The sequence below is a fragment of the Oncorhynchus clarkii genome, chromosome 17 (assembly GCF_045791955.1).
Source record: "Oncorhynchus clarkii lewisi isolate Uvic-CL-2024 chromosome 17, UVic_Ocla_1.0, whole genome shotgun sequence".
NCBI classification, from domain to species: Eukaryota; Metazoa; Chordata; class Actinopteri; order Salmoniformes; family Salmonidae; genus Oncorhynchus; species Oncorhynchus clarkii.
Genome location: NC_092163.1, coordinates 1,504,568 through 1,527,194, shown reverse-complemented (window position 1 = coordinate 1,527,194; position 22,627 = coordinate 1,504,568). Strand labels below are relative to the sequence as shown.

General features: G+C 46.0%; 3 protein-coding genes across 3 annotated transcripts; all 3 read right to left on the bottom strand.

Annotated features, from left to right (window-relative positions):
• Positions 1 to 1,717: 1,717 nt before the first annotated feature.
• On the bottom strand, positions 1,718 to 5,779 carry LOC139370041 (oocyte zinc finger protein XlCOF6-like). The gene is made up of 5 exons (XM_071109342.1): positions 5,572 to 5,779; positions 4,460 to 4,694; positions 3,130 to 4,098; positions 2,813 to 2,942; positions 1,718 to 2,644 (listed from the first exon to the last, which is right to left on the bottom strand). Exons 1-5 carry the CDS (start codon positions 5,578 to 5,580, stop codon positions 1,939 to 1,941), a joined length of 2,049 nt encoding a protein of 682 aa, XP_070965443.1. The 5' UTR covers positions 5,581 to 5,779; the 3' UTR covers positions 1,718 to 1,938.
• Positions 5,780 to 6,193: 414 nt separating this feature from the next.
• LOC139370031 (oocyte zinc finger protein XlCOF6-like) lies at positions 6,194 to 10,318 on the bottom strand. Its single transcript, XM_071109327.1, has 4 exons — positions 9,742 to 10,318; positions 9,266 to 9,452; positions 7,899 to 9,014; positions 6,194 to 7,648 (listed from the first exon to the last, which is right to left on the bottom strand). The coding sequence occupies exons 1-4, from the start codon at positions 10,132 to 10,134 to the stop codon at positions 6,798 to 6,800; spliced, it is 2,547 nt and encodes an 848-aa protein (XP_070965428.1). The 5' UTR covers positions 10,135 to 10,318; the 3' UTR covers positions 6,194 to 6,797.
• Positions 10,319 to 15,692: 5,374 nt separating this feature from the next.
• Positions 15,693 to 22,449, bottom strand: LOC139370034 (zinc finger protein 250-like). Its single transcript, XM_071109331.1, has 9 exons — positions 22,157 to 22,449; positions 21,333 to 21,482; positions 20,092 to 20,525; positions 19,892 to 19,986; positions 19,406 to 19,591; positions 18,859 to 19,041; positions 18,024 to 18,085; positions 17,099 to 17,549; positions 15,693 to 15,942 (listed from the first exon to the last, which is right to left on the bottom strand). Exons 1-9 carry the CDS (start codon positions 22,205 to 22,207, stop codon positions 15,797 to 15,799), a joined length of 1,758 nt encoding a protein of 585 aa, XP_070965432.1. The 5' UTR covers positions 22,208 to 22,449; the 3' UTR covers positions 15,693 to 15,796.
• Positions 22,450 to 22,627: the final 178 nt, after the last annotated feature.

The following is a 22,627-nucleotide window of genomic DNA, read 5'->3' as shown; positions in this document are numbered from 1 at the left end:
AACACTGTTCCGTCCTGTAGGTTTAAACCAGGCCTCTCCAACACTGTTCCGTCCTGTAGGTTTGAACCAGGCCTCTCCAACACTGTTCCGTCCTGTAGGTTTAAACCAGGCCTCCAACACTGTTCCGTCCTGTAGGTTTAAACCAGGCCTCTCCAACACTGTTCCGTCCTGTAGGTTTAAACCAGGCCTCTCCAACACTGTTCCGTCCTGTAGGTTTAAACCAGGCCTCTCCAACACTGTTCCGTCCTGTAGGTTTAAACCAGGCCTCTCCAACACTGTTCCGTCCTGTAGGTTTTTGCTACAACCTTCAGGTAGCGCACCTGATTCTAATAATTAGCTGGTTGATGAGCTGAATCTGGTTAGTTACAACTGGGGTTGGAGTGAAAACCTATAGGAGGGTTGCTCTCCAGGAACAAGGTTGGAGAGCCCTGGCCGAAACCTATGGTGAATCATTTAAATGCTGATGGCAGTGACTTCTTCGAGAATTACAATTAGCTCATCCACAGGGCACGAGTGGTCACTGAAGGGTTTGACGAGCATGAAAACAATGTAAACCATATGCCATGTCCGTCTCAGTCACCAGATCTCAACCCAGTTGAACTATGGGAGATTCTGCAGCAAGGCCAGAGCCAGTGTTTTCCACCACCATCAACAAAACATGATGTAATTTCTTGTGGAAGAATGGTGTCACATCCCTCCAATAGAGTTCCAGACACGTGTAGAATTTATGCCAAGGTGCATTGAAGATGTTCTAACTGCTCGTGGTGATCCAGCGTCCTATTAAGAAGACACCTTATATTGGTGTTTCCTTTATTCTGGCAGTTACCTGTAGCTATCTGACCGCTTCTGAATTTAAATGTTTTATAGACAGACCCCTTTCTGTTTGAAAACATTGCCGCACGAGGGCGACGTACGCAAGTTGGTGGAAGAACAAGAGGGAGTTTTTATAGAACAAGAGGGAGTTCTTATAGAACGCCAGCAAAAAAAGCATATATTTACATGTTGCTTATGAGTGCATTTCACACTACTTTTGGATTATACTTGGATTTTAAGGCTCATATGAATGTCCTGATTAATTTAGTGTTTGTGTCATCATCACAAATCAACTGCATTAAACTTAAACCAGTAAAATGTCTCTTTTGGCTAGCTTTTGCGACAGGTTATAATCAATGAGCGTTAGCATTCTAGCTAACAACTGCTACATCCAAAAATAGTTATTTTGCTAAGATCACAACCAAATATAATCTTAGCGACTGTAAAATAAATAATCAAAACATCACTGTAAGCCTATAAGAACACAAAAAAAGTTTATTTAGAAGTAATAAAAACGTAAATCTAGGCTATGTTGAACGAGAGCAGATCGCGATGGCTTCCTTACTGCCGCCCGAAAGAGTCGCGCATCTGTGACGTCGGTGTATCGTGCCCTGGATAAGGGGTAATAAAGGAGCAACGTTTTTCCCCAAATGTTAATTTATTGGACCATGGCGTTATATGAAATGCAAGTCATTTCTTAGTATCATGATAGCTTCAATAAGTAAAATAAGATATATATAAAATAAACAAGAAATAAAATGCACAGGATTACATAGTATGATTATCTTACACAGCACAGTGGACTGTATTGTACTGATCACAACAACACACACACAAATACATGCGTGCATACAGACGCGCGTGCACACACCAGAAAGAATAACGATTCTGTAGTCATAAGAGGCATTGTGAGTGTCCAAAATAGCACCCTATTCCCTATATAGTGCACTGCATTTCAGGCAGAGCCCTTAAGGTTTCCATTATGGGCCTTAGTCAAAAGTAGTGCACTATATAGGGAATAGGGTGCTATTTGGGATGAAGATATGGACCCAGCCCCGTGTTTAAAGGTGCCAGAACTGCCAGTGTCCTCTCTCCATCTGCGGTAAGGGCATGAGTCTCTCATATCTACATTGATGTATGCATTTTTTGCTTAGCTCTTCCTACCCTGGGTGATTGGTTGGACCTTCCACTACTAGAGCCCACCCTGGGTGGTCTGCCTAAATGGCGGGTCGGTCCCGTGGGCTTGGGAGCATGCGACCGCCGGTGTTGTTGGAGATTGTTTTTCCGGGCGTAGGCCTTCCCGCAGTCATAACACTGGTACGGTCTCTCTCCCGTGTGCGTTCTGAGGTGGACTCGGAGGTCGTATTCCCGGGTGTAAGTCTTGCCACATTCAGGGCAGAGATAGTGTTTTTCTCCCCTGGGGAACATGGTGGGTTTCTGTGGCTCCCTCTGCGCTGCCGGGAGGTGGTGGCTTCCCTCCCTCTGCGCTGTCGGGAGGTGGTGGCTTCCCCCCCTCTGCGCTGCTGCCGGAAGGTTGTGGGTTTGTGGTACTGGATGGTTGTGGGTTTGTGGTGCCGGATGGTTGTGGGTTTGTGGTGCCGGTTGGTTGTGGGTTTGTGGTGCCGGTTGGTTGTGTGTTTGTGGTGCCGGATGGTTGTGGGTTTGTGGTGCCGGTAGGTTGTGGGTTTGTGGTGCCGGATAGTTGTGGGTTTGTGGTGCCGGATGGTTGTGGGTTTGTGGTGCCGGTAGGTTGTGGGTTTGTGGTGCCGGTAGGTTGTGGGTTTGTGGTGCCGGTAGGTTGTGGGTTTGTGGTGCCGGTAGGTTGTGGGTTTGTGGTGCCGGTAGGTTGTGGGTTTGTGGTGCCGGGAGGTGGTGGGTTTGTGGTGCCGGTAGGTGGTGGGTTTGTGGTGCCGGTAGGTTGTGGGTTTGTGGTGCCGGTAGGTTGTGGGTTTGTGGTGCCGGATGGTTGTAGGTTTGTGGTGCCGGAAGGTTGTGGGTTCCCTCCTTGCCAATCTGATTCAGGAATTGTTGTGGTTTCCCAACACTATGTCTGTTATCCGGAGGCTGTTTCGCTGCTTCTGAAGAAGTCGTCCTCATGTCCATGTCAGGCAGCAAACTGGGATCCCTGCCTGCATGACAGACAAAACGGACAGAGAGAAAGGAGAGACACAATGCAACAATGTTATTGTTAAGGTGTGGATGAGTATACTAAGTCATGGTTTACATGTTGTTTTAAACAACATGGTTTGGATCACTGACAGTTAGTAGTAGCTAGTAGTCTATCAGGATGTATTAACGGTAAAGGAGGACACTCACCTGTGTGCACTTTAAAATGCGTTTTGAGATTCCCTTTCTGGTTGAACCTCATCCCACACACAGAGCACTGGTAAGGCCTCTCTCCTGTGTGTGTTCTCACGTGTCTCTCCAGTTTGTTTGCTTGTGTGAACTCCTTCCCACAGTCCGGACACTTGTGAAACCTCTTCGCTCGTCGTCGTTCTTCTCCCCCGGAACAGTTGAATCGCTCGTGGGTCATCAGGAGTCCTTTACTGATGAAGCCCTTGCCACACTCAGAGCAGAGGAAAGGCATCTCTCCTGTGTGCGTTCGCTGGTGGACTTTTAACGTATACTTACTAGAGCAGGTCCGTCCGCACACGGAGCACAGGGGCTTCTCCTCGGTGTGCGTTCGCTCGTGGGCTTTCCAAGCCGGTTTGTGATAGTAACCCTTGCCACAGAAAGAGCAAGAGTAAGGCATCTCTCCTGTGTGAGATCGCTGGTGTTCTTTCAATGATTCTTTATTGAACCTCTTGCCACACACACAGCAGGTGTAAGGCTTGGCTCCCGTGTCCGTCTTCAAGTGAACCTCCAGAACGCACTTTGAGGAGAACTCTTGTCCACAACAGCAGGTCATCTTCTCATTCGGGTCTGTTTTAATCTGTTCAGAATTCCTCTTTTGATGGTATCTCAAACTACATTGATGAGCGAAGCCCTTGCCACACTCGGAGCAGGTATAAGGCTTCTCTCCGGTGTGTGTTCGCTGGTGTGTTTTCAAAGCTTGTCTAATAATGAATGTTTTGTTACACACAAAGCAAGCGTAAGGCTTCTCTCCTGTGTGGGTTCTCATGTGTATTTGTAGCGCTGATAATGTCTGGCAATATTTCCCACAATCTGGGCATGGGTGGGTCTTTTTCTGCCTCGTTCTGCGTTTCATCTGGTGTTGTTCAGGTTCTCCTGATACTGATATAGAGGGTCTCTCCCCGGCTGCAGAGTGATGGCTAGGACTCTCTCCTGTGGGGATGAGACAGGACAGATATAGTCAGTGAGACTGAGTCAGACTCAGTGTGCATATGCAGACCTACCGGGTTTCTCCCTTATTTTACAACATCTCCAGTGCTTCTCCTGTTGCAGGATTGATGGCAAAGCAATCCAAGACAGCTCCCCAAATGGCACCCTATAAAGTGCACTCCTTTTGACCATAGCCATAGGGTTCTGGTCAACAGTAGTGCACTATATAGGGAATAGGGCCCTTGTCAACAGTAGTGCACTAGATAGGGAATAGGGTGCCATTCTGGTCAACAGTAGTGGACTAGATAGGGATTAGTATTCCCTTTGGGACCCATCCCAAGTTAGCCTGGCTCCAGCTACCCACCTGTATTATCTAGTTCCCAGTCTTCTTCTTCTTCTTTGACTACGATATTAAATGTTGGTGTTTCACTGTTGATGTCCAGACTCACAGTAACCCTCTCCTGACCCTGCGGTGTGTCTTTCTGATCACCATGGTTACTGTCCTCCTGGTCGCCATGGTTCCGGTCAGGACCCGGGGACACCGTGGGTTGGGGTTCAGTGGAGCAGGATGGAGACGGGCTGGACGGGTCTTCAGAGTCCTATATGATGAAGAGTGACAGCGCAGTTTTCACAACAAGCTACATTATGAAAGATGGACTAAGCAATATGACACCATCCTTAACAGCAAGGCAATTTTTTTGTTTGCTTGCTATGGAAAAAAATACAACTTCTCTCTGAAATAAACCTTTCCAGCTAAGTAGAACTGGTTTAGGAACTATCAGTGGAAAGCTTCAAGTCGCTTGGCGTACACATCCCTGACCATCTGAAATGGTCCACACACACACACACAGTGTGGTGAAGAAGGCACAACAGCACCTCTTCAACCTCAGGAGGATGAATAAATTTGTCTTGGTCCCGAAGACCCTCACAAACTTTTACAGATGCACAATTGAGAGCATCCTGTCGAGCTGTATAACCGCCTGGTACGGCAACTGCACCGCCCGCAACTGTAGGGCTCTCCAGAGGGTGGTGCGGTCTACCTAACGCATCATCAGGGGCACACTGCCTGCCCTCCAGGACACCTACAGCACCCGATGTCACAGGAAGGCCAAAAATATAATCGAGGACATCAACCACCCGAGCCACAACATAGTCACCTCCATGGTCACCCCGCTATGTGTATGTGACCAATAACATTTGATTTCAATCAATGCAAACCAAAATACACCAGCTACTGTTGATTGTATTGTCATTAATCTAGCTAGTTAGTTAACTAGCTACGCTACCTTACTAGAAAACATTATATCAGCGAGCTACAACATAGTCATCTAGTAACGTTACTGATGTTGCTACCGTTCACTGTAGTCTATAAAATACTGAGCAACTTGATTTACTAACTAGCCACAACATCTGGTATAGCAACCGCGGAGCAGACTGCAGAAAAGAGATATGGCGAGCACACATACAGATTCTTACCTCGTCCATAGCATAGGGATTTAATCCCTGAGATAACTAGAAAACTAGTTGAGTTTAAAATGTATAATGATGACTTGCAATGTTGTTGGTCGTAACCTCGAGTCTCGTTGGATGGAGGCTGAGAAATACCAACGCCTGAGGCTATTTAATTAAAAGCTGCGGTCTTCCTTTTCCATTACATTTTTTTCTTTCTGCAAAAGTGTTTTTTGAACGATGAGATGTTATAAGTGAAGTTCGGTAAACTGTCGGAACTCAGTTTGGCTTCCTACTTCTGGTATGAGGTTGTCTTGTGTTTGCGCTATAGCGCCCCCATGCGGTCTGGAGAACAAAGACAATAATAAGAGTACAAGTCTCTTGCAACGTGGCTGCCTGACCGTTTTTGAAGTTAAACGTTTTTATAGATAAAGGTAATAAAGAGAGAAATACGTCCCCCCCCTCCTCCCAATGTTAATGTATTGGTCCATGGCATTATGACATGCTTGAGTCACTGTGGATTTCTTAGTATCATGACCGCTTCAATCAGTAACATAAGATATATAAAAAACACACAAGGACTAAAATGCAAACACTTCATTTTTGTTGATTTAAAATATGCACAGGACGACAACTACAGTTGGAATGATTATCTTACACAACACAGCAGACTTTATTGTACTGATGAGATGAGGAAGCAACACACACACACACACACACACACACACCATCCGGGTTGAAGTGTAAAGACAACAGATGACATCTCTGACAACTTAGCCATCTCTGCTTATACTGTCAATGAAATCAAAATGTTATTATGTTATAAGGCATATAGAAAAAGGGCGGACCGTTTGATACTGGCATTATGACACGTACGTCTCTGTGGATTCTTATTGTTGCATCATTACAGCTTGAATATGTAAAATAACATTTTTTTTTAAACACTAGAATGGACAAAAATGCAATCGCTTCATTTTTTTGTTGATTTAAAAATATGTACGACACTATAACTACAGTTGGCAAGATTATCTCGCTCAGTGGTAACGATTATTATACTGACCACAAATGAGGAAGCAACAACAACACACACACAAACGGAAGCAAAAATAACAGTTCTGTTTAGTCATGAGAGACATGCAATGTCCAAAATGGCACCCTATTCCATTTATAGTGCACTACACATTTGGTCCATGAGCCCTGGTCAAAAGCAGTGCACTACATAGGGAATAGGATGCAGACCATAGCCATGGAGTTTAAAGATGCCAGTACTGCCAGTGTTCTCTCTCCATGTCTGGTAACGGCATGGGTCTCTCCACTCGATGTAAAGGCATGGGTCTCTCCACTGTGTGCAACGGCATGGGTCTCTCTACACTAGAGAACGGAGGCGTGGCTTTATCAACCCTGGACAACTGCTGCTTGGAGCTTCCCATCCTGGGTGACTGGTTCGGTCTCCTGCTACTGGAACCCATGCTGACGGGCCTGCCTAACTGACGGGTCGGTCCCATGGGCTTGGGAGCGTGTGACCGTCGGTGTTGACGGAGCCCTTGTTTCCGAACAAAGGTCTTTCCGCATTCATCGCACTGGTACGGTCGCTCGCCCGTGTGCGTTCTGAGGTGGACTCGGAGGTCGTATTCCCGGGTGTAAGTCTTGCCACATTCAGGGCAGAGATAGTGTTTTTCTCCCCTGGGGGACATGGTGGTTTTCTGTGGTGCCGAGATGTGGTGGGATGTTCCCTCCCTCTGTGGTGCCGGTAGGTTTTGGGTTCCCTCCCTCTGTGGTGCCGGGAGGTGGTGGGTTTGTGGTGCCGGTAGGTTTTGGGTTCCCTCCCTCTGTGGTGCCGGGAGGTGGTGGGTTTGTGGTGCCGGTAGGTTTTGGGTTCCCTCCCTCTGTGGTGCCGAGAGGTGGTGGGTTTGTGGTGCCGGTAGGTTTTGGGTTCCCTCCCTCTGTGGTGCCGAGAGGTGGTGGGTTTGTGGTGCCGGTAGGTTTTGGGTTCCCTCCTCGTCATGCTGATGGAGGCAGCGTTGTGGCCTCCCAGCTTTACGTCTGTTGTCCCGAGGTTGTTCAGAGGGAGTCTCCATGTCAGCCACTAAACTGGGATCCACTCCTGTATAGACAGACACAGGGAAACTCAGTGGGCCCATATGGGCCCTGGTCAAAAGTAGTGCACTATAGATGAATAGGGTGTCGTTTGGGACTCAACCAATGCAACATGGAACAATGTTATTGTTAAGGTGTGGATGAGTATACTAAGTCATGGTTTACATGTTGTTTTAAACAACATGGTTTGGATCACTGACAGTTAGTAGTAGCTAGTAGTCCATCAGGATGTATTAACGGTAAAGGAGAACACTCACCTGTGTGCACTTTAAAATGCGTTTTGAGATTCCCTTTCTGGTTGAACCTCATCCCACACACAGAGCACTGGTAAGGCCTCTCTCCTGTGTGTGTTCTCATGTGTCTCTCCAGTTTGTTTGCTTGTGTGAACTCCTTCCCACAGTCCGGACACTTGTGAAACCTCTTCGCTCGTCGTCGTTCTTCTCCCCCGGAACAGTTGAATCGCTGGTGGGTCGTCAGGTATGCTTTACTGAGGAAGCCCTTGCCACACTCAGAGCAGAGGAAAGGCTTCTCTCCTGTGTGTGTTCGCTGGTGGACTTTTAACGTAGTCTTATTAGAGAAGGTCCGTCCGCACACGGAGCACAGGGGCTTCTCCTCGGTGTGCGTTCGCTCGTGGGCTTTCCAAGCCGGTTTTTGGTAGTAACCCTTGCCACAGAACGAGCAAGAGTAAGGCATCTCTCCTGTGTGGGATCGCTGGTGTTCTTTCAGCCGTTCTTTTTTACCGAACCCTTTGCCACACACACAGCAGGTGTAAGGCTTGGCTCCCGTGTCCGTCTTCAAGTGAACCTCCAGAACGCACTTTGAGGAGAACTCTTGTCCACAGCAGCAGGTCACCTTGTCGGCTGAGTCTTTCTTCTGGTGTAATCTCAAGCTACTTTGATAAGTGAAGCCCTTCCCACACTCAGAGCAGAGGTAAGGCTTCTCTCCGGTGTGGATTCTCTGGTGGACCTTCAGTGCTGATAACGATGGGCAGTGTCTCCCACACTCAGGGCAGGAGTGGGTCTTCCTGACTCCCCATTTCCTCTTCTGTTGTTCAGGTTCTCCTGAAGCAGGACTCTGTCTTTTACTCTTCTCTGTCTCCTCTCCTGTGTGTGTTCTGTTCTCTGTCTCCTCTCCTGTGTGTGTCCTGTTCTGGTGTCTCCTTAGTGTGTACAAGGAGACAAACTTCCTCCCACACGCTAGGCAGCTGTGAGTCTTAGTTTTGCGTTTCGCTCGTCGTTGTTCAGGTTCTTCCGATTCGGAATGTTCAGGATCTTCGTATTCGGAATGTTCAGGATCTTCGGATTCGGAATGTTCTGGTTCTTCCGATGAAGAGGGACTATATTCACTGGCAGACGGTTGGTTGGGACTCTCACCTGTGGGACAGAGATGGGAGAGAATAAGGAACAGAGGCAAGTGACTCCAGCTCATGTTGTTATTCTTCGTTTGGTCCTGGGGAATAATGTCCTGTCCAGTGGGTGTACTTGTACATCCTGTCCCAAGGCTTAATTATCTACAGACTGTGCAGTCTTTCGTTCCATCCAGCACTAACACAAAAACTAACACAAAGTGTTCTAAGTTAATGGACATTAAAGTACATCTCATCTTAACACATCTAATCACTTACCTGTAACACAACAATCCCAGTCGTCTTCCTCCTCCTTGACGACAACAACTTTTTGTAGAACTATCCGCAGACTACCCAGTTTTGACCTCTGGTCACCATGGTTGCTGTCGGGACCCGGTGATGACGTCGAGAGTTGGGGTTCTGAAGAACTGGGTGGGGACTGTCTGGAGGATGGGTCTTCTGAGTCCTACAGTACAAAATAGAGTGTGTGTCAATGTGGTCTTAAAGTAATAAGGATCTGGGCCTATATATTAATAAAATGTCTCAGAGTATGGGTGCTGATCTACGATCAGGTCCCACTCCCCTCATGTACATCATTCATTCGTTATGATCCAAAAGGCTAAACTGATCCTAGATCGGGCCAAATAGCCTGCGATTCTAGGCTACTGAAGCTGAGCTAATCTGTATCTGTTTTCTGATCTACTGGCCAGTAACTGTGAAGTGTCCGTCTGGGATTTAATACTCCCGTCACTCACTTTCTCCCTCCGTTCTGGTGATATGTGTCTCTCTGGATCCGGGTCTGTCGAGCTCTCAGCGCCCCCCTCGTTCTCGGTTCTGCTTGGCTCGGTGCCGTCCAGTGTGTCCACTTGCGCTGACTGCCTGAGGATAGCATCTCGTTGTATCGTTTTGATGTCGTTTTGCAGTTGAAGTAACCAAGACATTCCCTGGTCCTCTAATTTCATTAAATCATCACTTTCACAATATTCTTCTATTTTACGACGCAACGAGCGATAATTCTTCCCTTTAACGTCGAGGCCATCTTGACCAGCTATTCCACAACGTTCACACAGGTAACGTAAATTGTTCTCGGTTAAATTCCACAAACTCTGTTCGATTCCATCCAACAACGTTTCTCTCTCTCCGCTCATATTGTCCTACCCACGTACCAACAACAACAACACGTAGTCAATGACAAGACAGCTACAATCCGTTCAAGAGATTGTTAATGAGTTAGTACTGTATTCTGAAGTGAAGCAGCTAAGCTAAATATTAAACATGCTAGCTAGCTTCTCGTCGACTACTTCCTATTTTCTTCTTCACCTTTTTGATTCTGCTGTTGTTTTGTTTTTTTGTAATGTTTGCAAACCAACTGAAAATGCGCATTACCGCCACCTACTGTAGTGGCGGTAATGCCACACTGGAGTGTAAAGACAAACAGGACGGAAAACTAGAGAATTTCCAAATAGGCACTGAACGGTTTGTTGAATTGAGAGATGAAAGTTGTTGCAGTGATGATTTATTCAATCAAATACCTTATGCAGAATTGCCACACTGACTGTCTTCACATGATGTAGGTATGCTACTGCTGTCAGGTCATCAGGTTTCTTAGCAACATCAGGGAGCTTCAATAAAGTGAAGATAATGTGCTGTGTTGTGTCAATTAATTAAACATACATATCTGCAATAGGATACAGTAACTAAATGATATCATGAACCTAATTATTTCCTAATCAATGGCTTTGATCAGGTCCTTAAAATAGAGTCAGAGCAGGAGTGAGGATTGTGTTTGGGCTCCTGAGTGGTGCAGCGGTCTAAGGCACTGCATCTCAGTGCAAGAGGAGTCACTACATTCCCTGGTTCGATTCCAGGCTGTAACACACCCGGGCCGTTATTGGCGCAATTTACTTTAAAAATATATATATTTTTAGATGTAACCTTTAATTAACTAGGCAAGTCAGTTAAGAACAAATTGCTATTTACAATGATGGATATGAACCAGGGACTGTAGTGACGCCTCTTGCACTGAGATGCAGTGTCTTAGACTGCTGCGCCACTCTGGAGCCCAATTAGCCCAGAGTCGTCTGGGTTTGGCCGGGGTAGGCCGTCATTGTAAATAAGAATTTGTTCTTAAAACTGACTTGCCTAATTAACTAAAGGTTAAAAATAAAAGGCATTGGACAGAGGATTGTGTTGTTTTGGTGGATAAAGTGTATGTTAACTGTAAGGGGTGCCCATGTTGCTGGGGACTGGAAGTGTCTGGTGTCAGACAGGATGTTTGGAGACTGGAGGGAACACTGAGACACTGAGACAATTAAGAGGACCTGGTGACTCCTCCCTCCAGTCTCCAGACAGAGTCATGGTAACACTGAGACAAGGAAGAGGACCTGGTGACTCCTCCCTCCAGTCTCCAGACAGAGTCATGGTAACACTGAGACAAGGAAGATGACCTGGTGACTCCTCCCTCCAGTCTCCAGACAGAGTCATGGTAACACTGAGACAAGGAAGAGGACCTGGTGACTCCTCCCTCCAGTCTCCAGACAGAGTCATGGTAACACTGAGACAAGGAAGAGGACCTGGTGACTCCTCCCTCCAGTCTCCAGACAGAGTCATGGTAACACTGAGACAAGGAAGAGGACCTGGTGACTCCTCCCTCCAGTCTCCAGACAGAGTCATGGTAACACTGAGACAAGGAAGAGGACCTGGTGACTCCTCCCTCCAGTCTCCAGACATAGTCATTGTAACACTGAGACAAGGAAGATGACCTGGTGACTCCTCCCTCCAGTCTCCAGACAGAGTCATGGTAACACTGAGACAAGGAAGAGGACCTGGTGACTCCTCCCTCCAGTCTCCAGACAGAGTCATGGTAACACTGAGACAAGGAAGAGGACCTGGTGACTCCTCCCTCCAGTCTCCAGACAGAGTCATGGTAACACTGAGACAAGGAAGAGGACCTGGTGACTCCTCCTTCCAGTCTCCAGACAGAGTCATGGTAACACTGAGACAAGGAAGAGGACCTGGTGACTCCTCCCTCCAGTCTCCAGACAGAGTCATTGTAACACTGAGACAAGGAAGATGACCTGGTGACTCCTCCCTCCAGTCTCCAGACAGAGTCATGGTAACACTGAGACAATTAAGAGGACCTGGTGACTCCTCCCTCCAGTCTCCAGACAGAGTCATGGTAACACTGAGACAAGGAAGAGGACCTGGTGACTCCTCCCTCCAGTCTCCAGACAGAGTCATGGTAACACTGAGACCAGGAACAGGACCTGGTGACTCCTCCCTCCAGTCTCCAGACAGAGTCATGGTAACACTGAGACAAAGAAGAGGACCTGGTGACTCCTCCCTCCAGTCTCCAGACAGAGTCATGGTAACACTGAGACAAGGAAGACGACCTGGTGACTCCTCCCTCCAGTCTCCAGACAGAGTCATGGTAACACTGAGACAAGGAAGAGGACCTGGTGACTCCTCCCTCCAGTCTCCAGTCAGAGTCATGGTAACACTGAGACAAGGAAGAAGAAGCAGAAGAAGGACAGGAAGAGGCCTCAGCCACAGACAGTTGGGGAGCAACAGAACCCAGTTAAAGGCAGAGAGGAGAAGCCTCAGCCACAGATAGTTGGGGAGCAACAGAACCCAGTTAAAGGCAGAGAGGAGAAGCCTCAGCCACAGACAGTTGGGGAGCAACAGAACCCTGTTAAAGGCAGAGAGGAGAAGCCTCAGCCACAGATAGTTGGGGAGCAACAGAACCCAGTTAAAGGCAGAGAGGAGAAGCCTCAGCCACAGACAGTTGGGGAGCAACAGAACCCAGTTAAAGGCAGAGAGGAAGTGATTGGTGACTCCTCCCTCCACCTGATTGGTGCAGGTAGACTATGCAGATTATCCACTGCTGGAGGGCGGAGATTCATTTCTGGCCACACCCTGTAAGATCTCAACGCTGGGATGGAGTTGGTAGAGTTGCCTGATGGCACGTGAGACACGAAGCAGATGACATCACGGATTGTCATCACCTACGAAGGAACCACTGTGTTTATCTGACTCTGTGTAGACGTCACGTGTAAAGGAACCACTGTGTTTATCTGACTCTGTGTAGACGTCACGTGTAAAGGAAACAATGTGTTACGAAACTTTGCTTTAAATGTCACGTGTCAGGTTGAGGATGTCTTGTGTGGCTGTAGTCAAAAGAGGCATGGGCTTGGGGAATTCAGGAGTATAAAAACCCATGTCAAAGACGGGGAGAGGAGCGGAGATTCTGGGGAACACAGATCAGGAGCTGACTGATGTATTAGAAGACTCTTGAGTTAAGGTAAGAACACAACTCAATTACTATTGTTAGAAGTTAGAAGACTCTTGAGGTAAGGTAAGAACACAACTCAATTACTATTGTTAGAAGTTAGAAGACTCTTGAGGTAAGGTAAGAACACAACTCAATTACTATTGTTAGAAGCTACTGAATATTAATTGCAATATTTAAATAAATAAATAAAACAATAAATTCCATCAGTTGTGAAACTGTGGAACTAAAAGAGAAGTGTTACTGGGTTTCATTAACTAGTTAAATGATTTGTTGAAGAAGAAGAGTAGCATTATAACAACTACAGGCTCAGGGGCTTCACCTTAGGTGTCCTGCAGCGAGTCCATATTGTGGGCTCCAGCAGGAAACCACAGGGGAGCTCGAGGGTGACTGTGTGAAGAGCACAGAGTAGGCTGGAGTTTGTACTTACTCAGATGAAGTGCTGAAACCCTGCTTTCAGTTAAGAATTTATTTCAATAAATTTGTTTTAGCTGAAACCCTATAACCGGGATTTGGCGAGTGTGACTCACCAGTGAGTGTGTTGTCCGGTCAACTAGAAACGCTAGCAGGAGTGTCTGAGACTATGCCGCGCGCACACAGAAACCTAGTATAACCCCACGGTTGAACGTATCCTGCGTGAAATACGAGATAACACGCAGTAAGAACTGGGCCACGCTAAAATAGCGCCCGAGCGGACGATAAATAAATATCGGATTACTCGTTGGTGTTGTACACAGAAATAACCCCCGCTGACGGGTAGTATACCGTGTCACCAACTACCCGGGGAAATGTTTCCAGAAGGAAGGAGTGAACTAACCTCTGCGGCAAGTAGAGATGTACCAAGAGGGGTGACCCGGGTTGATAAAGTGAAGCCCAGGGCTCCATTGTTAACTCAGCCTCGGGTAGGAAGACCGAGAGGCCCCCCTCACCAGGAAAGAGGCTCATACCGCGGCCTTCCATACTGCGGTCAAGAGAAGATCCACAGGCAAAGACCATCCGCGCGTCAGTGGACCCAGTAGGACGTCTGGGAGGCGGCCCGTACTAGTCACCACGACAGGAGGAAAATTCATGTTTTAGGAAAGTAGCCTTTTTATATATATAAAGTTTTGCCTATGCTACACAACAAAACACAGGGAACAGTGTTGTAATTTGTTATTGGCTGTTAAGAACATGTAAATGGGGCTCCTTTGACCAACATCCCTCGTTTATTGATGGCGCTGGCTGCGCCAGGTTAAGTCTGAATGCATGTGAATGTCCGTTAACATTTTTTAAATGTCCGGCAAATTCCCTGTCGTGATGTCCGGCGCCTACTTTTCCTAAAGGAAAATCTGAAATTGCATATTGTTTTTATTACGATTTTAGAATATTATCGTGAAAAACCTGTCACCAAAACCTGGACATGGCTGTTCATATGGTGGTTAATGTATCACTGATCAGACGTTGTCATAAAAAGGCCCGTGGCAAAGCTGCGGGAGCAAACGAGCTTGGGACAGGGATGGGATAGCCATTCTTTTAATGGAAATATCAGACTCAACTTAACTTTTCCTTTCTCAAGCCTAATCAGAGACATTTTCTGGGACGGCTATATCCGGGTACTGGCCACCAAAATCGGGGACGTCTGGTCACCCTAGAATTAAGATTGAATGGTCTATTTAAGAAATAAGGTCCGAAGGGGTGTGGTATATGGCAAATTTACCACGGTTAAATACTGTTCTTATGCACGGCGCAACGCCAGAGTGCCTGGATAGTTATTAGCTGTGGTATATTGGTTAAATACTGTAGTATATAGTATATAGTTATTAGTTAAATACTGTAGTATATAGTTATTAGTTAAATACTGTAGTATATAGTATATAGTTATTAGTTAAATACTGTAGTATATAGTATATAGTTATTAGTTAAATACTGTAGTATATAGTTATTAGTTAAATACTGTAGTATATAGTATATAGTATATAGTTAAATACTGTAGTATATAGTTATTAGTTAAATACTGTAGTATATAGTATATAGTTATTAGTTAAATACTGTAGTATATAGTATATAGTTATTAGTTAAATACTGTAGTATATAGTATATAGTTATTAGTTAAATACTGTAGTATATAGTTATTAGTTAAATACTGTTCTTATGCACGGCGCAACGCCGGAGTGCCTGGATAGTTATTAGCTGTGGTATATCGGTTAAATACTGTAGTATATAGTATATAGTTATTAGCTGTGGTATATTGGCCATACACCACAACCCCCGAGGTGCCTTATTGCTATTATAAACTGGTTACCAATGTCATTAGAGCAGTAAAAATCTATGTTTTGTCATACCTGTGGTATATGTCCTGATATACCACTCCTGTCAGCCAATCAGTATTCAGGGCTCAAACCACCCAGGTTCTAATGATTGACGGAGCAGAGAAGCAGGTTGTTGCAACCATGATTTATTCAATCAAAGGCAATTAATTAAACATACATATCTGTAATAGGGTACAGTAACTAAATGATATCATGAACCTAATTATTTCCTAATCAATGGCTTTGATCAGGTCCTTCAAATAGAGTCGGAGCAGGAGTGAGGCTTGTGTTCTCTGTGTGGTGATGATGGTGTTTAGCTGTGTGATTCTCCTGCTGGGGAGGTCTCTCCTCACGGTCTGAGCAGTGGTTAGGACTCTCTCCTGGGGGAACAGTAAGTACGGGTTACATAGAGAACACAATATGGGAAATACACAACTCAACCTTTATTAAGATATGAGATGTTACCCAGATGGCACCCTATTCCCCATAGAACTCTGGTCTAAAGTAGGGGATAGGATGGCACCCTATTCCCCATAGAACTCTGGTCTAAAGTAGGGGATAGGATGGCACCCTATTCCCTATAGAACTCTGGTCTAAAGTAGGGGATAGGATGGCACCCTATTCCCTATAGAACTCTGGTCTAAAGTAGGGGATAGGATGGCACCCTATTCCCCATAGAACTCTGGTCTAAAGTAGGGGACAGGATGGCACCCTATTCCCCATAGAATTCTGGTCTAAAGTAGGGGACAGGATGGCACCCTATTCCCCATAGAACTCTGATCTAAAGTAGGGGATAGGATGGCACCCTATTCCCCATAGAACTCTGGTCTAAAGTAGGGGATAGGATGACACCCTATTCCCCATAGAACTCTGGTCTAAAGTAGGGGATAGGATGGCACCCTATTCCCCATAGAACTCTGGTCTAAAGTAGGGGATAGGATGGCACCCTATTCCCCATAGAACTCTGGTCTAAAGTAGGGGATAGGATGGCACCCTATTCCCCATAGAACTCTGGTCTAAAGTAGGGGATAGGATGGCACCCTATTCCCCATAGAACTCTGGTCTAAAGTAGGGGATAGGATGGCACCCTATTCCCCATAGAACTCTGGTCTAAAGTAGGGGATAGGATGGCACCCTATTCCCCATAGAACTCTGGTCTAAAGTAGGGGATAGGATGGCACCCTATTCTCCATAGAACTCTGGTCTAAAGTAGGGGATAGGATGGCACCCTATTCCCCATAGAACTCTGGTCTAAAGTAGGGGATAGGATGGCACCCTATTCCCCATATAACTCTGGTCTAAAGTAGGGGATAGGACGGCACCCTATTCCCCATAGAACTCTGGTCTAAAGTAGGGGGTAGGATGCCATTTGGGACACAAAGATGGTAAGTCCTTATTACACCATGTTTCTTTAAGTTCAACAGCCTCCCTCCCTCTACTTACTAAGTTCAACAGCCTCCCTCCCTCTACTTACTAAGTTCAACAGCCTCCCTCCCTCTACTTACTAAGTTCAACAGCCTCCCTCCCTCTACTTACTAAGTTCAACAGCCTCCCAGTCCACTTCTACTGGGGACTGAATGAATCTGCTGACTTCCTCATCCTCTTCTTCTTTAACCGTCATCCCAACAGTTTGACTCAAGTCCTCCAGCTCCACCTCTTCCTCTTCTTCTTTAACCATCACCCCAACAGTTTGACTCAAGTCCTCCAGCTCCTCCTCCTCCACTACTTTAATGTTCATCCCCAGTGTCTGACTGAAGGCCTCTCTGGCGTCAGGACCCAGTGTCTGACTGAAGACCTCTCTGTCGTCAGGACCCAGTGTCTGACTGAAGGCCTCTCTGTCGTCAGGACCCAGTGTCTGACTGAAGGCCTCTCTGTCGTCAGGACCCAGTGTCTGACTGAAGGCCTCTCTGTCGTCAGGACCCAGTGTCTGACTGAAGACCTCTCTGTCGTCAGGTGACGATCCGGATCCGGATTGGTCACCCGGATTCTAGAATGAAAACAGTGATCAATAATACAGGAAGTAATATTTCCTCTGAAGATCAGGGTCTGTGTTAACAAAGCATCTCAGAAGAGGAAAGCTGATCTAGGATCAGGTCCCCTTGTTCATGTGATGTTGTTCAGATCCAATAGGAGAGCTGATCTAGGATCAGGTCCCCTTGTACATGTGATGTTGTTCAGATCCAATAGGAGAGCTGATCTAGGATCAGGTCCCCCTGTACATATGATGTTATATGATGTTGTTCAGATCCAATAGGAGAGCTGATCTAGGATCAGGTCCCCTTGTACATATCAGATCCAATAGGAGTGCTGACATCAGGTCCCCCCTTGTCCATTATTTATCATCTAAAATGCAAAACTGATCTTAGATCAGCACTCCTACTCTGAGATGCTTGATACATTTGGCCCCTGAAATAGATTACATTAGTTTACAGTAACATGTACAAAGCTAATTTTCTCCCACCTTGTTGATGTCTGATGTAGGAAGACTTTCTTCACTACCGGAGCCACGGACAGGACTCTCTCCTGTGGAGATAGGTTGGTATTATGGGTTATAATGTATAGAATAACTATCTTCAAAGTAATGACTCGGGACGTCGGGTTTGATGTGAAAGCTTCTTTTAGTAATGGTACTTGTTCACGTTACATTTAACTGGCTTTAGATTCTACAGAACAATGAAAGTAAGTTGCTAGCGAAAGGTCAGTATAATCACTTGTCACTTGCACATAACTGGCGCGTTCTCTCTCTACTTCCTGTCGCAAGGCATTCTGGAACTTGCAGTCAAAAGCGTAATTCAATACAAACCAATACAATTACATTTGTAAATAACTGTAAAGAAAATATCTTTATATCCAGCTCAATTAATTAACTTAAACATTAACTCTGTAACCCATTAAAGTTACAACATCATGAGACTACCAGAGCCATGGACAGGACTCTCTCCTGTAGATATAGGTTGGTATTATGGGTTATATTGAGACTACCAGAGTCACGGACAGGACTCTCTCCTGTAGATATAGGTTGGTATTATGGGTTATAATGAGAATACCAGAGCCACGGACAGGACTCTCTCCTGTAGATATAGGTTGGTATTATGGGTTATAATGAGACTACCAGAGTCACGGACAGGACTCTCTCCTGTAGAGATAGGTTGGTATTATGGGTTATAATGAGACTACCAGAGCCATGGACAGGACTCTCTCATGTTTATCATTTGATGGAAGGATGGATGGTCTAAAGTAGTGCACTATGTAGGGAATAGGGAGCCAATAGGGACAAATAACCTGCCTCCACTTACTAAGATGAGAAGGGTCCCAGCCAATGTCCTCTCCATCAGAATTGATCAGACCACCAACTTCCTCCTCCCCGTCTTCCTGTCCCCCGTTGTGACCGAGGTCCTCCCCCATGTGTGCCTGTAGGTGTTTTCTCAGAGCCTGCTCTGTAGGGAGGTCCTGTCCACACACTGGGCAGCATTGAGGCCCTGGGGAAATGGTTTGTAAACGTTAGAATGCTAGCAACAGCGTTCTGTTTGTTTTGTGTCGGCAGTGAAGTGGCCGACAGGCCGAGAAGGCAGTGTGAGGTAAACATGAGTATCTGTTTCCTGTCTAAACGGCCACTACAAATAATACAAATAAATAACAAATAATAATAAATAAATAATAATACATGTTGCTATGCAGGCTTTCTATTACACGTAGTGAGATTAGCATCTGCAGTTTGAATACATAGAAAATTGATCTATTTGCAGCTTCGCCGTAACATTCTGGAATGTTCATTCAAATCGTTCCAACTGAAATGGTTACTGTGGCAACGCGTCGGCTGTAAAGGGAAGTGGTTGAACTCACCTCCTGTCTGGTTCTCTCTTGCGTGGGTCCGGAGGTGGTACTTCAGAGTGGCAGGCTGGGCGAACCTCCTCCCACACAGGGCGCAGAAGTACGGCTTCTCCCCCGTGTGCACCATCTGGTGTCTCTTCAGGACGTCTGCCTGGCTGAACCGTCTCCCACAGTCGGGGCAGGAGTACGGCTTCTCCCCTGATGGATGGGTGGACGGACGGGTGGGTGGGAGGGAAAGACAGACCGGTGTCACTCCACAATAATGAGCCATTTACTTCATGTTCGTATATTATTTCTTATTGTTGTTGAAATGGAACCTGGAAGTAAGCATTTTCATTGGACGTTGTTTTACCATGCGTATCCCAGACAAATGACAGTGCTGTAATGTATACTGTCAATAGCTGCATAAAGATTCAGGTTTTATTTAAAGAACCACATTGTGGACAACTCGAGAGTTTTGTGACACTTGTGTCCTTCGATCGTTAAAATCAACCTCACCTGTATGCACTCTCAAGTGGACTTTCAGGTGCCCGTTGTCGCGGAAACCCTTCCCGCACTCGGGGCAGACGCAAGGTTTTTCTCCCGTGTGAGACCTAAAATCAAATCGTTCTTTATTCAAAGTGCATTTAAAACTTGGAAACGGACTTTACAGTAAAACAACAAGGAGATCAAATGAAAACAAGAATGAAATAAATTACCTCTGATGCATCTTCAGGCTGTCCTTCTGGGTGAAACTGGCGCCACACTCCAGGCACTGGTAAGGCTTCTCCCCGGTGTGAATCCGCTGGTGTTTCTTCAGGTTTCCTATCTGAGCAAAGCCCTTGGCACACACAGAACAGGAGTAGGGCCTCTCTCCCGTGTGTGTTCGCTGGTGCACTTTCAAAAATTCATTTTGGGTGTAACTCTTGCCACAGACGGAGCAAGAATAAGGTCTCTCCCCCGTGTGTGTCCGTAGGTGAACTCTAAGACTTCCCTTCTGGGTGAAGCTCTTCCCACACACAGAGCAGGAGTGAGGCTTCTCTCCGGAGTGTATCCTCTCGTGTTCTCGGAGGCCTCCTGAGTGGGCGAACCTCTTGCCACAGTCAGGACAGGGGTAGGGCTTCTCCCCTGTGTGTACTCTCTGATGTCTCACCTTATGGAACACAATAGAAATAAGTCATTGACTGTAAGTCTGTAAGTCATTGACTTACAGCCACTTCATTGTGTTGTCCTGACAGGGGTAGGTCATTGACTGTAAGTCTGTAAGTCATTGACTTGTTGTTTTGTGTTGTCCTGACAGGGGTAGGTCATTGACTGTAAGTCTGTAAGTCATTGACTTGTTGTTTTGTGTTGTCCTGACAGGGGTAGGTCATTGACTGTAAGTCTGTAAGTCATTGACTTACAGCCACTTCATTGTGTTGTCCTGACAGGGGTAAGTCATTGACTTACAGCCACTTCATTGTGTTATCCTGACAGGGGTAGGTCATTGACTGTAAGTCTGTAAGTCATTGACTTGTTGTTTTGTGTTGTCCTGACAGGGGTAAGTCATTGACTTACAGCCACTTCATTGTGTTATCCTGACAGGGGTAGGTCATTGACAGTAAGTCTGTAAGTCATTGACTTGTTGTTTTGTGTTGTCCTGACAGGGGTAGGTCATTGACTGTAAGTCTGTAAGTCATTGACTTGTTGTTTTGTGTAGTCCTGACAGGGGTAGGTCATTGACTGTAAGTCTGTAAGTCATTGACTTGTTGTTTTGTGTTGTCCTGACAGGGGTAGGTCATTGACTGTAAGTCTGTAAGTCATTGACTTGTTGTTTTGTGTTGTCCTGACAGGGGTAGGTCATTGACTGTAAGTCTGTAAGTCATTGACTTGTTGTTTTGTCCTGTCACGTTTCATGTACTGTGTGTATATGTCTTTATTTTCTTTTTTTTAACTGGCAAATAAAACCCATCAAACTCACCAGGTCACATGGGCGGGAAAACTCTTTCCCACAGTCCAGACAACCGTGAGAAAAGGTTTTGGATGGTTCTGTTTGGTCCTCTCGATCCGGTTCTCCTGATGCAGGGGGGCTGTGGGATGGGGACGGGCTGGGCTGGTTGTTAACATCATCCTAAAAGAGGACGAAGGGCAGAAGGCAGCCTTGACTAGTTCTGGAGAGGGGAACAATTGTTTTGTTGAGGTAGACTATACGAGTGTTGTGTTGCCGTGGACCATACGGGTGTTGTGTTGCCGTAGACCATACGGGTGTTTTGTTGTGGTAGCCCATATGAGTGTCCAATACTTGGATCAGGGAATCAGGGCCTGTATTTCACAAAGCATCTAACAGTAGAAATGCTGACCTCAGACCCTCCCTGTCCAGGTAATAAGCCAAAACTGATCCTAGAGCAGTGTGTTTGTGTTAGTGCTTGGTAGGAACAAATGACTGCACCCACCCAGATAAGACTGACCTTGTCTCAAAAGACCCACCCAGTGGCATGGTGTCAAAGTTGCGACTACAGACTGACTGAACAGCAGCAGTAAACAAACCGCCTGCTTGATACTTTGTAACATTAACTACAATCAAATCAGTTTTCAGAGGACTGAGCATAAACGGACCTGGCATAACCGGTCTGTGCTATTACTCCAACTCTGTCACGCATCTTCTAGCAATTACAGCAATGGAGTGTTCACAACCCGATTTGAGACAAAGCTTGCCCATTCATGTCATGTGAGGCATTCGGCCTAGGACAATGTTATTAGATTTGGCTGGCTAGCTAACGGGCATTCGTCCCTCCCGTGTCTTACCTCGTCCATTATGGGTCGGTCAGAACCGGGAAGAGTGAATTCTGCCGACATGTCATTGATTGTTGTTCTTTTGCGTTCACATCAGCTGGAGGTCACTCACGTCAGTTGAACAATTTACTGGTCGTGAAACGATTTGAAACCTAACCAGCCATCTTAACGAAGGCAATATATGCAGAAATCCTATATGTTGCCATTTTAACAGTAACTAGCTAGCTAGACTGTTTAAGAAAGGTAAATAAGCCGACTGTCTGCGTTACTGCATCACCGTACTTCCGGGTATGATTCTTCTGCATGACTAAACTACCCGGTGCATTAGCGCCACCTAGTGTACAGGAGTGAGAAGGCAGGCAATACAAGGAGATTACAACCAGCTGGAATCTTGTTCAAAATATATTTTTTTATTGAAACTTTATTTAACTAGGCAAGTCAGTTAAGAACAAATTCTTATTTACAATGACGGCCTACCCCACA

What these genes read in the sequence shown, in the direction of transcription:
- LOC139370031 (XM_071109327.1), bottom strand. Translation starts at nt 10,134, where the DNA reads ATGAGCGGAGAGAGAGAAACGTTGTTGGATGGAATCGAACAGAGTTTG. An exon ending in CACCAGAACGGAGGGAGAAA is followed by an intron (nt 9,453 to 9,741) that starts GTGAGTGACGGG and finishes TTTGTACTGTAG; the next exon opens with GACTCAGAAGACCCATCCTC. An exon ending in GCATTTTAAAGTGCACACAG is followed by an intron (nt 7,649 to 7,898) that starts GTGAGTGTTCTC and finishes CTGTCTATACAG; the next exon opens with GAGTGGATCCCAGTTTAGTG.
- LOC139370041 (XM_071109342.1), bottom strand. An exon ending in CTGGGAACTAGATAATACAG is followed by an intron (nt 4,099 to 4,459) that starts GTGGGTAGCTGG and finishes TCATCCCCACAG; the next exon opens with GAGAGAGTCCTAGCCATCAC. An exon ending in AATCAGATTGGCAAGGAGGG is followed by an intron (nt 2,645 to 2,812) that starts AACCCACAACCT and finishes ACCGGCACCACA; the next exon opens with AACCCACAACCTACCGGCAC.
- LOC139370034 (XM_071109331.1), bottom strand. Translation starts at nt 22,207, where the DNA reads ATGTCGGCAGAATTCACTCTTCCCGGTTCTGACCGACCCATAATGGAC. An exon ending in CTGGGACCCTTCTCATCTTA is followed by an intron (nt 18,086 to 18,858) that starts GTAAGTGGAGGC and finishes CTATCTCCACAG; the next exon opens with GAGAGAGTCCTGTCCGTGGC. An exon ending in CTGGGAGGCTGTTGAACTTA is followed by an intron (nt 15,943 to 17,098) that starts GTAAGTAGAGGG and finishes CTGTTCCCCCAG; the next exon opens with GAGAGAGTCCTAACCACTGC.